The 15461-nt window shown below is 38.8% G+C and overlaps 1 protein-coding gene across 1 annotated transcript in view; it reads right to left on the reverse strand.

The window, feature by feature from the left end:
- Positions 1 to 15461, reverse strand: part of TOX (thymocyte selection associated high mobility group box) — a 217613-nt gene that overhangs the window by 112268 nt on the left and 89884 nt on the right. The window contains exon 2 of the mRNA XM_075213560.1: positions 2469 to 2534. Within this exon, the coding sequence (XP_075069661.1) occupies positions 2469 to 2534 (66 nt within the window). The remainder of the gene's footprint in view (positions 1 to 2468; positions 2535 to 15461) is intronic.

The following is a 15461-nucleotide window of genomic DNA, read 5'->3' on the forward strand; positions in this document are numbered from 1 at the left end:
ACTTGTGACCTGGAAAACCTGCACTGTTAGGGGTCCCTGAGGACTGGATTTGTGAAACACTGCTATAAGCAATGAGTTATAATGAACTACAAAAACATCATCATGTGGATGTCTACTTCTTTGTTCTCTTCCAGTTGGTAAATAAACATGTGCTTTATCCGTATTTTTCCATCCTCTTTGTCAAATCAGAGTTTAACCCAAACTTTTAAATATTTGGGAATTCCCACCAAATGTTTAATGAACTAACTTATTTATATCCATAAAAAGATTAGTCAAAGGTCCCTGCATAATATTCCACCAACGCTGTACATACTTCATACATTACATGCAACATTTTAAGTACTTACCCATTGGATCTGCTTTTCCTGACCACTACCAAAATATTAGCCTCAGCTGAGTCCTTTTAACTTTCACTTCTCATTCTCACTTACATTATTAGTATGTAGCCTGCATTTAACCTTCTACCTTCTATGTGTAAAATGTCACCTATCTCAATGAAGTTTTCGAATGGAGTTATGTATTACAATCTGTTCCTTAAACCATGTTAGGATTTCTCACTAATCCTGGGCTTTACTGTTATTTGCTTCAAATATCTATCCCCACTGCTCAATGGTATTCTGTATCGGATTTACAAGATATCAAGGGTTGGTTGAGAATCTACAAAAATTAGATCGCAAGCGCATACCTTCAGACTGTCCCAATTTTAGGGCTCAGTCCCGCCGTCCCGACCAAGGACATTTCTCCCGCAAGTGAGAAACTGGGGGGGGGGGGAAGGGGGGTGAGAAACGGAATGTTGGGGTAAGGGAACTATGTAATGGGCAGCATGGCGCTTTACATTGCTAGGCAGCCCTCTGGGCACGCCCCCTGTCCCACTGGTGGGGACAGACATGTATGGAGGTACATGTCAGTATACATGCCAGCCATGTGTCTGTGTGTGTATTAATTTACCCCTTTTTTTTATAAAGGCAAGTACATGTGTTTGCAATCAGGAGCAGCTGTAAAAATGCATTTTATGTACAGTAAACATTAATAACATAATAAATATATTTCATGGGGAAAAAATTTAAAAAAAAACAACTTTTTTATTTTTTACATTTTTTTGTCATTCATGACTATATTATTAAGAATTGAGATTAAATTATTATAAAAACGGATGTCTGTATTCCCAATTTATGTGCGCTTTTAAAAAACGCACAGTACGTTCATTTTGTATGCTTTAATGAATCAGGCCCAGCATATCTGCTCTTACATATAAAAATACATTTAAGCAATTCCCCAATTGCAAATAAGTCCTAGGGGTATATTTACTAAACCGTGGATTTGAAAAAGGGGAGATGTTGCCTATAGCAACTAATCAGATTCTAGCTGTCATTTTGTAGAATGTACTAAATAAATGATAACTAGAATCTGATTGGTTGCTGTAGGCAACATCTCCACTTTTTCAAACCCGCTGCTTAGTAAATCTAGACCCTATTTTCTTTTGATGGTGAATGGTTCATTATGAACATGTCCAGGGGTAGAGCTGATAATAGGAGCTGGATTGTAGCTGCCACTGGTTCACTCTTGTTTATTTTACAGATGAGAACTGGCATTTATAGAACTATGGGCAACTGATCATGGGTGTCAATAACCCATATAAATTAAGTATATAGCAAATGCCACTATTAAAGATTCAGGAAAGGAAACAATCACTACCAAACCTATCCTGCAGAGTAACCCAGCTACTGAATCAGGATAGCTGACTCCCAAAGTATTTCTTCCTACAATGGGCATTGACCTAAATGACGTCATCTGGTTCAAAATGTTCTGCTCCTGAATTTCCCTCTGCATTTAGTATTGCAGATACCTAGGCTAAATTAATTAATAATAATATTTCACTTTAAAACCTGGCAAGCATACCAAACCCCCCCAGGAAAATGCATTTGTTGATCTAACAGCACAGCTCTCCTTAAACTACTTTTATTTTGTTAATGTGTAATTTATAATGTACATCCCGCTGTTCTGTTTTCATGCCAATAAATTCCAGATAAAAAAACTTTAACCATAAAATATGTGCTGGATCTCTGCTTGTTTCTCATTTCTAATTAAAACATTCTGTGACATGAACAGCTTAAAATGATTAACTCGTCTGCAGTTACAAATCCAAATAAGCGGCACCTGTAAAGAGTTTATTCCTAAAGGTAAAAACAACTGCTTAAGAAGGATCATGCTGGCAAAACAGATGCTTACACGCTGGAGAGGAAACAAGGTAATATTTTTCAGCAAACACCAGCTCCATGGTTTTTTTATTTTGCTTTTTTTTAGCAGCCCTATCTCATTAAGTGGCAAAAAGGCTTAAATGCTTTGTTGATAAATTATGATAATTCCTGATTGCGGCAGTTATGGATAGTGCCACTCATTTGCAATGCAGCTCTTTGAATTTGTTTAATTACAATTTGAAACAAGGCATAGAAGATTAATTAACCCACCTGGCTTGCTGGCACGTAGTCCTGGTTTGGCTCTGACATACTCATGTACATGTTATCGTTGTCAAACTGCAATATAAAATAACAGTTAAGTGCTTAGTAATAACTTTTAATACCTAATACTCTAACAAAAACTCCTTATATATGAGACAATGTGCTAACATAAAAAAAAAAGTTATTCTTCAGGTTGTATTGTTGTACTTTACTGTGACATTCGCTGAACTGGCATGTCAGTGATTTGCGGTAATTAGTGCAGTAGTAATTATACCAAGCAAGCAATAAATGAATGGTTTCCTTTCATCCACAATCTGTTACAAAACAAAATGGATCAGTGTGTGTACCAAGTATGGATATTGCCGCTGGTCCTAATGAAGTGCTAAATAAATTGCATAGTTTCTCATGGGAGAAGGCAAATAGATTAGTTACAAAATGCATAATGATGTATTCCACTGTCTTATCTTATTAAAACAATGTATTTCTTAATACTGATTTGTAAATCAAATAAATAGGAGTGTCAGCCAGTATTATAGCAAGGGGAGAGGACATTTATTTAGAGTGCCACGCTATTCATCCATGAAGCATGTCGTGGTGTAATGAGAACAGGACAAAGAGGGAAGATTGTTCGCTGTATAAGTGCCTGCTTTTGACATTTACTTTCCTTGTAATAAATTAGTGTGAGAGTGTTTTATAACAATAAACTAAAATAGGCGTTGTAGATGCATAAGGTCTATTTTGCAAAGACTAGTGCCACTTTCTAGTAGTGTGTTGCTTACATTAAGAGGTGGTATGCATGTGATCTTGTCCGATGAAGTACAGGTATGTACTGGTAATGTATTTCGGCTAGCGATTATATCTAACCAAAATAAAATAGGCAGGAATTTGTATTTACAAATTATACTATGCATAGATGGTTCAAGCCATGGGTGCGTTCCCTGCCCACGAAATCGGCAGCATCTTTGCTCCTCAGACCGGGAGTGTTGTGCTTGGCAGTGACATCATAGCCTAGCACCACACTCACAGTGTAACTGACATTGAGGAGAATCCACCTACAGCTTCGCATGTAAGGAGCTGCTGGATACTTCTCCTTCATGTCAGCGGCAAACAATCCGTGTTGGGGAGCTGACATTAAGTCACTCATTTAGGGTCCTATTTACCACCATATAATAGCCCTAAAACTGCAGTGTGCGGGGGATTAAAGGATAGAAATAGTAACAAGGCTATTTATTAATGGAGGACCACAGCAGATAGCTCCGAAATCTAAGCTATTTATATAGTGCAACTAATTTCGCAGCGCTGTACAGAAAACTCACATCTGGCCCTGCCCCGTTGTCTATCCCTGCCCCGTTGGAGCTTACAGTCTAAATTCCTCAACACACACAGACAGAGAGAGACTAGGGTCAATTTGGTAGCTGCCAGTTAACCTACCAGTATGTTTTTGGAAAGTGGTAAACTCACGCAGACACAGGGAGAACATATAAACTCCACATTCATGTAGGTCATTGCTTTCAGGAGAAAACCCCACAAGCACCGTCCGAAATGCAGAAGGCCAAAAACGCACTCTGCCCGGCATCTCCAACCGAGAAAGAGCCAAGAAGCCCAAAATTGAGGACAGCTCCATAACTACATAATAGACAAATGGACCAACATGGAGTTAAATGGGTTTTGAATTCTACCCACAACTCAAAGAGACATATCCTGTAGTTAACTTTTATCAGTTTTTATCCCATGGCTAATTTTGAATTTTTTATCTACATATTTGCTTGTTTTTCTTGGACTATGTCCTAACATTTACAAAAACCTGGTATGATAGACCTTTTTATACTTTTACCAGATGGTTTTCCTAAGCCTCACATGAGCAAGCTACTCATTAACATATATTTACATCCTCATACGTAAATCCATCGCACTGCTTACTCTTCTTGTCAGCTTTTTTTAAAAATAATTTATGTATTTATAATTCTTTGCTGTTTCATTCACAGGTTTCTGTGCCGCTTCACATCTTTATACACGGTAACTGACTACTAGTCTACTACACTACTAATAACCCAGGTAAACTGAAAATGACAGAAAACATTAGGTGGTATCAAAGAGAAATACAATATAACTCAATAAAAGCCTCAATTTAGTACATGCTATATCAGTGACCAATTCACGTAAAGTCAAGTATGAGACCATATTTAGTAACATTCACGTATTGTTGATTTTTTTTTTTTTCTCTTTAGAAAGTGGGATTCTTGAGGTCCATAGTTATTGTTTGATCCCTTGAATTGCAATTTTCAAAGAAAATGAATATATATGCCATCAACTCAAACACCATTGTGTATATGTACGTCGGTGGCCTTGTGCGTGAGAGGAAAGTATACACACACTTTTTCACAATTCCTTGTCATCTCCTTCCTCAATCAACCTCTTGTAACAAAGAAATACGGCTTAGTGGTCTCAATTGCATCCCCAGTGGATATCTGTCAAGTTTCTTCTCTACCTTTGTTCACCGAAACAAATCACAGATTTGCTAGAGAAGTGACAAACATGAAATAGAGCTCTTCTACCCTTCAACGTGCTTAGTCACTATTGTAACAGAAAGCCTGGGAAAATGGACAGAGCTTTGTGTTTTCCATACACACCACCAAAACATTTAAAAACTGATGCTTGAAGTGGTGACATCTTTATAGAAAATGTTCTGCCTGGGGTAGTGCTATCATACTGGCAGTACGATGATATCACTTATTTTACTGTGTCCATCTGCTTAAGTATTATTTGCCACTACACCTGCCAGGAGCCATCAGCAGAAATGCTTTTTACTTTGGATCAATAGAAGATTAAGAAATCCTTGCTCATAGCTGTTTGTTTGCGGAAAAAGCAAAGCTAGCATTTATTCTATCCATCAGTGGCTTTACTTCATTGTAACCCTTATATCCAAACCTATTTATTTGTATTATAATAAAACTAATATATAATAACTTACAGTAATTTGCCACTGCTACCATTGATTTGATTATTTATAAAAAGTTCTAATTTATTTTATTTGTGTGGTATTTGTTTCATTGCATTGCTTTATATAATGCATATTTTTTGGGAAGAAGTTTGATATTTATCCAATTTCTGAAGTGTGTTGGAGAGACTTCCAGTCTCTTAGGGCCTGATTCATTAAGGGAAATTAAGTAAAAATTTGAGTAAGTAGTCTCCTGGACAAAACCATGTTACATTGCAATTAATTTATTATTTTGCACAAAAGTTAAATACTGGTTCTTTTTTCATGTAGTACACAAATACTTGATAGTTTTATTTTTACACTGAAATTTAAAGTTGATCCAGTACACGCCCTAACCCAACTATAAACCTGCCATCGCATTTTAAATTTACATGCCCCTCCAATGCAACATGGTTTTATCAAGGTGCAAAGTTACTCCTTTTTTTGCTTAACTTTCCTTAATGAATCGGGCCCCTAGGCTAGATCCATCCTTAGTGCATAGCACTCTCCTGTGTTCACAAAATGTAGAATATAGTTTAATCAGGCTTACAATAGTGACCAACTAGTCACTATTTAAAATGCATTTTCTGTGCCCAACAGACCTGGAGGTTAATTTATCAAGCTCCGGGTTTGAAAAAGTGGAGATTTTACCTATAGCAACCAATCAGATTCTAGTTATCATTTATTTAGTATATTCTACAAAATGCCAGCTAGATTCTGATTGGTTGCTACAGGCAACATCTCCCATTTTTCAAACCCGCAGCTTGATAAAATTAGCCCCTGGAATTAAACTTTAGTGTGGAAAGATAATAGATAACTACTGACAATGTATTCCTTACAGTGAGTAATCTAAATTAGTATTTAGAGACCTACAGCACAGGGTAAAAATATACAAGTGGATCATATACCTCCTGTACAAATCTGTAGACTAGCATATATACAGTAGTAACATTCCCAATGGGAAAATTGGGATCAAGAGTGGAACTATAAAAAGAGGAAGCTAAAAAAAGAGGAATATTCCTGGTTACAAGCGGCTCACAAACAACTATATACTGCCCTCTATCTTGTTTTAAAATTTCTGCTGAAAATACCTAAAAAATATAGGGATCACCGATTACACAGGGAGGGTTTACATCCTCCTTTACAATTTCACAAGTAAAAACTGTCCCACTACCCTCTTCATATGGTTATGGATGCTCCTTTGTTCTTTTAATGTTTTCACATGTTGGCATGGTAGGTAGAATGTTTTGCTATATCTGTTTGTGATATTGGCACACAGTTTGGGTAAAAAGGCCAGTAAGCTGAAGAAATAAAGCAGCTTTCTTTTCTGACAGGAGGGGTGTCCAGAACTTTAATGCTCCCATCTACACAATATTGTGTCATGGCCTAATCAGTCACCAGGTTTAAACCCAATGGAATGATGCCTGAGACAATGTCTTCCTCCGTCAACTAGGAGTGTCAGTTGAGTGACCCTCTTCTGGAAAAATTATGCTGCATTTCTACTGCACAATTCCAGACACTGGTAGACTCCATGCCATTGCGTATACAGCATACTTGCCTACTCTCCTGGAATTCTTGGGAGGCTCACAAATTTTGGGAGCCTCCCGGACTCACAGAACAGTAGACAAACCTTCCGGATCCTTGTGGAAAGGCGGGAGGGGGTCGTCACGTCACCATAGCCCTGCCCCTACTATAAATTGCCGAAACTGACAAGATTGCACCATCACACCACACCTCTTCAATTCAATGCCATTATTTTTAGCATTTTCTAGTGGGGGCGGGGCTATGGTGACACGGCGATGTCACCACACTCCCTGCCACATGACCTGTCCTCTGGGTGATCCCGGAGAACAGATTAAAAGGTTGGCGAGTAAGGTATATACTAGCTGCCCTTTTAAGCAACTTTATGTTGGTGTTTACATTTTTCCCTTCACGTCCTGCCAGAATATAAACTTTATGAACATGAACAAAAGGCTGCTAAATATTTACACATATACAGTATTATTAAACTGTTAAAGTACAGTATATATACAGTACAATTTAAAGTGAATGCCTTTCACACATCATTATCTACAGTAAATGGTATATCACTAAATTAGAAACTGGCCCATAGAAGCACTATGTTCAATAATATTGGATATGTGCGATATCATTTTGTGTGAAAAATATTCTATGTCAGATTGTAAATTTAATATACCAATTGTAAAGTTTATATAATAAAAATCAATAAACTTTAAAAGGGGTTTCCTCTTTCATATAACTTTAATTTATTGACTTGTACATGCCTACAAGTACTGAAACAATGTAAAAAGCAATAAACCAAAGTAACCTATTCACAAAAAATAATCTTCAATATGACAGAATTGTCAAATTAAAATGGACCTTTCATATAAATGAAAAACTATTCCATTTGTAGAGAGCTAAAGACAAGGTAAGACAGCTCACCATGTATGTAGTGTCTATTTATTTCTGCAAATGTTTTCCACAGGAAGGCTGGTAGCTAGGGTTGCATGAGGACATTGAAACCCAGGGCCTATCTAATTAATACACGAGGGCCAGCACAGAGTGAAAGATGGTAACTCCTTCTTTGTTAAAGTCACTGTATATAAAACCTATGTAGCTATTTACTCAATCTAACTGGCCAATGCCAGCAGTCACACAACAGATTTACCAACAATACTTCAGTAGAGGATATGCTCATAACCATGGTTATACCATACTTCCCAACTGTCTTGTGGGTGGGGATATTGGGAGATATCTTTCGTTCACAGCTGCTCTATGATGAATGGGATCAGCGCACCTGCCACTGGTGCATTCTGCAGTGTTAGGAAGGGATGTATCTTAGGGGCAGCCTAGTTCTTTACAGCACTAGGTGGCCCTCTGGGGGACTGGCGACGCCCCCACAGTGACATGACTACGCCCACCATGATGAAGCCACGTCCCATTCCACATCCCGGGGAGTAAAATGTCGGGAGATATAGTAATACTGCATGAGTACATGGTTGCCGACTTATAAGTTTGTCCTTCTGCAGTCCTCTCAAATATCTTTTTAATGTAAACTTGTGAACACACATGCACAATAAGGGGGTATGGTCAGGTGCTGAGCAGATGTGGCTACTTTCCTGGGACACTTCGCTATTGTCGAAGCCGTGCCCCCCCCCCCACCCCTAGTCCCCTTCAAAATAACCCTTCAGCTCCATGCATGCTACTGCAGATATGCATGGAGTGGACAGGACACACCTCCCAACATTCCAATGGCGGGTGGAACAGAGACTTCAAATCGGACTGTCCTGCCACAAGTGGACAGTTGGAAGCTATGTACATACTGTAGGCTTTGTACTAGTGTGGTAAAGTGACATTTTGCTTTATCATCACTTTTTTTCTAAAGTATGCTATGAAAAATCAACAATCACTTGAATTACTTGTAGAATACATGTAATCGCTTTATTCACATGATCTATGAGATGTGGTGGTGTTAGACCATGGAGCTTTGCATTAATTAGTAGGGTTTTGGAATAGGTAAGCAAAAAATGTAGATTTGCCCACCAGGCCAAACACTGCCAGTCCTTCACTGGTTTAATGTTCAGGATAGGTAATATAATTAGTAGTACTGTGATTTGTACATGGAAAATAGACAATTGCTTTTTTTGAACATTACAACTACTGTGCATAGGAAAAATGTGTATTTACAAGAAAAATAACTTTTATCCTACATGTTTGTATATTCACACAAAACAAATGTATACTTATGTTGTCCGGATTGAGGTGTATAAAGAGTGATCTCAGGTGCTTAATAATAAGCTTACAGTATCTGGCTTTATTAAACAGGCAATTTCAATGAGTGGAGTGGGAAATCTCTCTTATGCCTTCTTTAATATGATTGAGAAATCTCCATAGAATATAAAACTAATTTAAGGGAATATTAGTATGAAGTTATGAAAATATATATTTTGAAGTGCTGTGCCTAATAAAGAAAATCAGTGCACATCTCAGCTGAATAAAAATGCACATTTTATTGGCTTTTTTTTAATATGCAAGGTTATCTATCTATCTATCTATCTATCTATCTATCTATCTATCTATCTATCTGTGCCATCGTTCCACATTTTGTCTTATGTATTCCTGCCATCGTAAACAATGAACATAATGATTTTAGTTACTAGCAAAGTACAATTATTTATTTTATAGTGTCACAGAATTGCAGAGATGGCCGCTAACTGGTATTGGTGCAACTGTACAGGGAGGCGCGGAGTCTAACATACCCCCGGTATTCACCAAGAACCCCCGCAAGGGAGTTTGGGCTTAGCTGCAGACGGTATGCAGGTTGCGGTTCTCCAAGACAGTCACTGATGTAGCAACAGTAGTAGACAGGCGTAGTCAGGCAATCCAGGACAGAGCCAACCGAGCGGTGCAGTACACAGGGAGGATCCAAAGAGAAGTCAGGTCAAGCCAAATCGTCAAACCAGCCAGGCAGCGAGGTACCAAAAGGAAACACAGGAGAATAGTAACAGAAAGCCGAGTCAGAACCAAAGAACACTGGATCTGAAGTTCAGGAAGCGCTGGGGCAGGAGTGAGCCAATACTCTGGCACTAGACATGTGTCAGAGGGTGCTTTATATACCATAAGGTGCATCCCGATAGGGTTAGGGAGATTTTGGCAGTCAGACATGCAGACTGCCGACTGGTGAGCAGAGATAGCGTCCTGCTGCTAGGCAACAGGATGCGGCTGCCGAGAAGGTGCAGGCGTCTGTCTCCTGCACCAAGTGTCAGTGCGGCGCTTAACAGCACCCCTCTCCCCTGAAGAAGAGGAGTTGGAAATCTGATTATTCAAAAACTTTGAAAGCAGATGGGGGTCATGTAGGTCTTTCTTATCCACCCAGGACCTTTCTTCAGGGCCATAACCCTTCCAGTGGACGACGAACTGAAATCCTGATCCACAAATGGATCAGGATTTCAAGATGCGTTTGATCTCATATCCATCGCACAAGGCCGTCTTGATGGGGGGAGGCGGAGGCTGAAGGTTGGAGAATTCATTAAGAACCAATGGTTTCAATAAGGAAATATGAAATGCACACAGAGTGAAGGAGGTAGATGTAGCTTATAGGTAACCGCATTAAAAATATGAGAAATGCGGAAGGGACCAATATATCGGTGAGCGAGTCTCATTGAAGGTAGTTTGAGCCAGAAATTACGCGTGGACAGCCACACCTTGTCCCCAACGTGAAGAACTGGAATCTTCCCACGGTGACGATCAGCAAAGTTTTTATGCCGTTCCAAGGACTGTAAAAGTTTAGATCGTACCTGAATACAAATCTTCGAAAATTCACCGACCATCTCTTGAGCTGCAGGTACTGATGCACTGGGAACTTCTGAAAAGGTGGGAAGTATGGGATGTCTGCCAAAGATGGTAAAGAAGGGAGATGTTCCAGAAGATTCATGTTGATGGATATTATGTGAAAATTCTGCCCAATGTAAATAATCACTCCAGGAGGATAGGTGATCTGAGCAGTAACAACGGAAGAACGTCTCCAAATCCTGGTTGACCCACTCAGTCTGACCATTAATCTGGGGATTGTATCCCAAGGAGAATTTTAGCTTAATTCCTAGATTGTTGCAAAAGGATCTCCAGAATCATGAAATTAATTGTACACCTCTGTTAGAGATAATCTTAATGGGGCAACTGTGGATCCGAAAAATATTCTTAATGAACAGAGTGGCTAGATCAGCAGCAGACAGCAATTTGTTGAGAGGGACAAAATGTGCCCATTTGGAAAAACGATCGACCACCACCCAAATAGTATTGAAGCCATGACTATTGGGGAGGTCAGTATTAAAATCCATGCTGATGCTTGCCCAAGGTGAGTCTAAAACCTGGAGCGAAAGAAGAAGCCCTGCTGGCGGACGCCTAGGTGTCTTGTGACGAGCACATACTCCGCAAGCTGCAACATACTTGTGAACGTCAGCACTCAAGGATGGCCACCAATACCTGTTAGTGCTCAGCTGCGTCACTCCCTCCTCCTTAGCCCTACGTCCGGTGGGCTCATGCGCAGTTGAATCGCGACTCCGTTGCTAGGCAATGGAACGCTTTTTCTCCTCTTCCCGGCGGTCAGCTGTTTCCTAAACGCCAATTCCACTGCCACCAATCCCAAGCTCTCATATACTATATAAGGAAGGCTCTAGCACCACTAGGGTGCTAGAGTATCAAAGTCCCCTTATGCTCCAGCACTTCTGTTTAACAGCACTCTGACTGACTTCCTGGCTCCTGACATGGCTTTGCCTGACCCTGGACCTGGATTCTCCTTTGGGCTGATTGGATTTCCTGGTTTGACCTCTGGTTCCCTGACTGTGCTTTTGTTTCATCCTCTGGTACCTCGTCTGCCCGCACGGCCTGACTTCGAATTGTACGACTACGCCTCTTCACCCGCTATTTCACCGATGGCTAACCTGGAGGGCCGTGACCTGCGCGTCTTCTGCAGCAAACTTCCCTGGACCAGGTTGCCATGTTAGGAGGAAAGTGTTTCTCCTCTTGTCAAACCTGCTTTGCTTGGATTATAACTAAAACTCTGCATTGCACATTATTATTAATATTAGAAAGTCAGTGTTTGGATAAATGCTTCTAATTAATATATAATGTGCATTGCATATTCGTGCAAGCTGTAGCTTGCGTTTTATGGACAATCACATAGAATTTTATTCATTGACCTTTAGTTAAACTGTATGACTTTAAAATTACAATATTAAAAACATATTTTAATTTTTAAGAATACAAATTCTTCAATTTTACATTGTTGCCAAAACAGCACTTTAGTAAATCCAGTCTATTAAACCTGAGACTTAAGCTGTTGATATTGTTTCCATTAAAACATACAAACCCCTGGATATGTTTAACTAGGCCTTGCAGGAATAAAGTGCTGTAAAAGAAGCAGCTTGTATTTTGCTTTACTATGTAATTCAGTAACGTAGACAGGATTATTCAACAGATTTATCAAGTAGCCTCAGGAGAAATCAGTGCTCATCTGAGTTCATCAATAATACATAAATAAACTAAACCATTAACTAAATATAGGTTATCTTACTAGGAAACCTAATTACCAATAAAGTAGACTTTAATGTGACCACTTGTAAAAAGAATCAAACAGGTTAAGATAAGAAGTATAAATGTTATAAGAATTCACATACAAAATACATTGTGCTTAGTACTTTTAAATACACTATTCACATTTATGTTATCTATAGCAATTTTAAGATATGAAAACCCAATTTGTGTTATTTTCAAGGTCCAAAACTATATAGTTCCAAAGCTATATATAGTAGCCAACTAAACATCTGCTCTCAGTTTTGCCTTCTGTTAATAAATAATTTCCAATGTATTCACAGGGCAGTCATTTTACAAATAATTAATTGAGATAAGGTTAAAAACAAGAATACAATTATCCAAGGTATCAAAAGTATCAACATTTTCAAAGGTAAGGCTATCACCTGGTTCAGGGTACCTGGCTAGTATTTTGGAAGAATGGGCTGGCAACGTTTAGCCTTGGAAGCTGGCAGAGACAAATTGCCTGTGCTACATTAGCAAATTATAAATGTCATCATTCAGGACATTGCCCATTTCACAGTCCTTCTCTCATTTTATGTTTGCTGTTCAAGTATTCCATTAGGGGATCTGTTGTGGTACAGTATACTGGGCTATTCCTGTTTCTAATTGTTTAGATGACTAAATACACTGAGCTTCTTCCTTATTTATGAATGCAAGTCGCCAATAGGGATGGGAAACATCTTCTAAAACCAATTCCTAAGTTATGTTGTCAGTAAAAGGCTTGGATCTGGTGGAAGCATTCTGCCACTGGGAGTCCTGACCGAGGTAGAAAAAAAAAGTTAGTGGCAAGAATCCCTGGTTCGCATTTTCCCTGCATTGTAACATTACACTCAAAACACTCTATAATCCCTGAAAGTGCTGCCGGCACTGGATGCAATGTTGATAATAGTCGGTCACTCTCTTCATTTTTGAGACCAGAAAAAGGGATATTGAAGCTTTTCCACTCCTACTTGGCCATGATTATCATGCAAACTGCAGAGTTAGTCTTCAATATCTCTCAGGCATCACTAGTTGTCTTCTCCATCGATGATTATTATACACTGATCCAACCTAGTCTTCTCACTGACAAACTGTGCACACAGAGACAAGGCGCAACCAGTACATACACGTCAACAGTCAATTATATAATAGCCTGTTCAATAAAGCATTTATAAGACCTCTACCGTGGATGGCAAGCTGAACTTTCTTTTATTGCAAAAAAAACAATTGCAGCACAAGCTAAATTAATTCCTCCAATCCACCCAAAGGTCACCTACGGCTTTGTGAGACTACTTAGGCCAGGATATGAGGACTTCACTTAAAATCAAGGATAGTTAGAAACTGAGCTACAGCTAAACCTCTGATGCTCTGATATGTCATGTATGCTATTAGACATAATATTTATAATTATAAATAATACATTTATAATTTTTAAAATTATTTTTAAAAATTATTGTTGCAGTACCGTGTTAGCCAGAAAAATCTATGTGATGTTAAATACTTTCGTGTCAAAAAAGACTAACGTATTATAGGAGTGATACCTTTCTTGGCTAACCAACAAATTATTATTATAATTGCTAGCTTACAGAGCACAGAAGCTTCTTCATCAGGCAACTTTACAAATGAATGACTAAGAAACAGGCACAACATTTAAGAGCTGTTACATCAAAACAATTGTACAGGGTGGGGGGGGGGTATATCATTAAGATAAGCTAAAGTAATAAAACTGAGGTCTTCCTTACAGATGGAAGTGTAAAGTCCTATGACTTCAGAGATCTGGAGTCACTTTGCTGTGGGGTGTGAAGTGTGTCTAAGTAGTGGGTCATAAATCCAGGTGTTAGATTGAGCCCTTGTGTCAATGACTGGAATGTTCTTATCAGCTTAAATTCCCAGATTTTTCTCTCCCTGTCATTTTTAAAAATACTTTTTAGTATTAGGACTTTTAAATCACATAGGCATAATATCTGATATGAAAAATCATACACATATACAGAATAAATAATTAAGTTACACAATAGCAGAATTAATGAAAAAAATACAATTTCTTTTATTTAGCAGTAGTATTGTTGAGACAAGAGAAATCCCCGAATATCCTGACAAGATTGTGTATATATTTGAGATTTAGAGAAAGCTAAAGCACTTTTACAGTGTAATCAATGAAAACAGCAAGATCCACAGAATCTTTGATCTTTGACAAATTTAATTAGAGTATCACTGTGATAGATCTCAGTGCAGGCAAGAGTTTACTGTGTGACGGAGAAGCTGGTGCCTTTGTTATTCTGCTTATGCCTATTAGGCATTGCTGTGTTTTTATAATGATGAAATGAAAATGTTCAGGCCTACTTTGGGCTACTGTACAAGCTGTTTATGATCTGTGCCTTTTTAGTTTACTATGTAAATGCAGTTGTTCTACACATAAGACATTAAATGTGAATGCCAGGAATCAACTTTTATAACATTATATGAAATCACTATACAAAATGTTGATGTCTGTAGAAAATATATAAATGACAATATTAAGTGCAGGTGTCATCCAGTTGTGGCATATGTAAAGCTGCATTCACATAGCACTTTAAATGCCACTGGGGTCCATTGTGTCACATCAAAATTAACCCCTTTCTCTGGGAGAGCTGCAAGGGCCATCTCTCTATCTTTCCTAACCCTTTGCACATTGTACCCCTGTGGCATAACCCCACCTTCCCTCCAGGAATGTCCCGATCTTTCTCTCGGCTATGGACCAGAGCGGGATTCCGATTTGCGGGAAGCCTTCTTGAGCGGGGAAGGCCCATATCCTATGACGCTCTCTGCTCCAGAGTCCCTAACTTTCACCTGCCTTTCTACCAATATCTGCAAGTTCGGCACTTCCTCCTGTCACTCCTGTCGGACAATTCACCTCACTACCCCTCCCAATTTGAATCTCTCTGCCTTTCTTCCCCTTTGCGAAGGGGTAT

This window comes from Mixophyes fleayi, chromosome 5 (genome assembly GCF_038048845.1).
Source record: "Mixophyes fleayi isolate aMixFle1 chromosome 5, aMixFle1.hap1, whole genome shotgun sequence".
Classification (NCBI taxonomy): Eukaryota; Metazoa; Chordata; class Amphibia; order Anura; family Limnodynastidae; genus Mixophyes; species Mixophyes fleayi.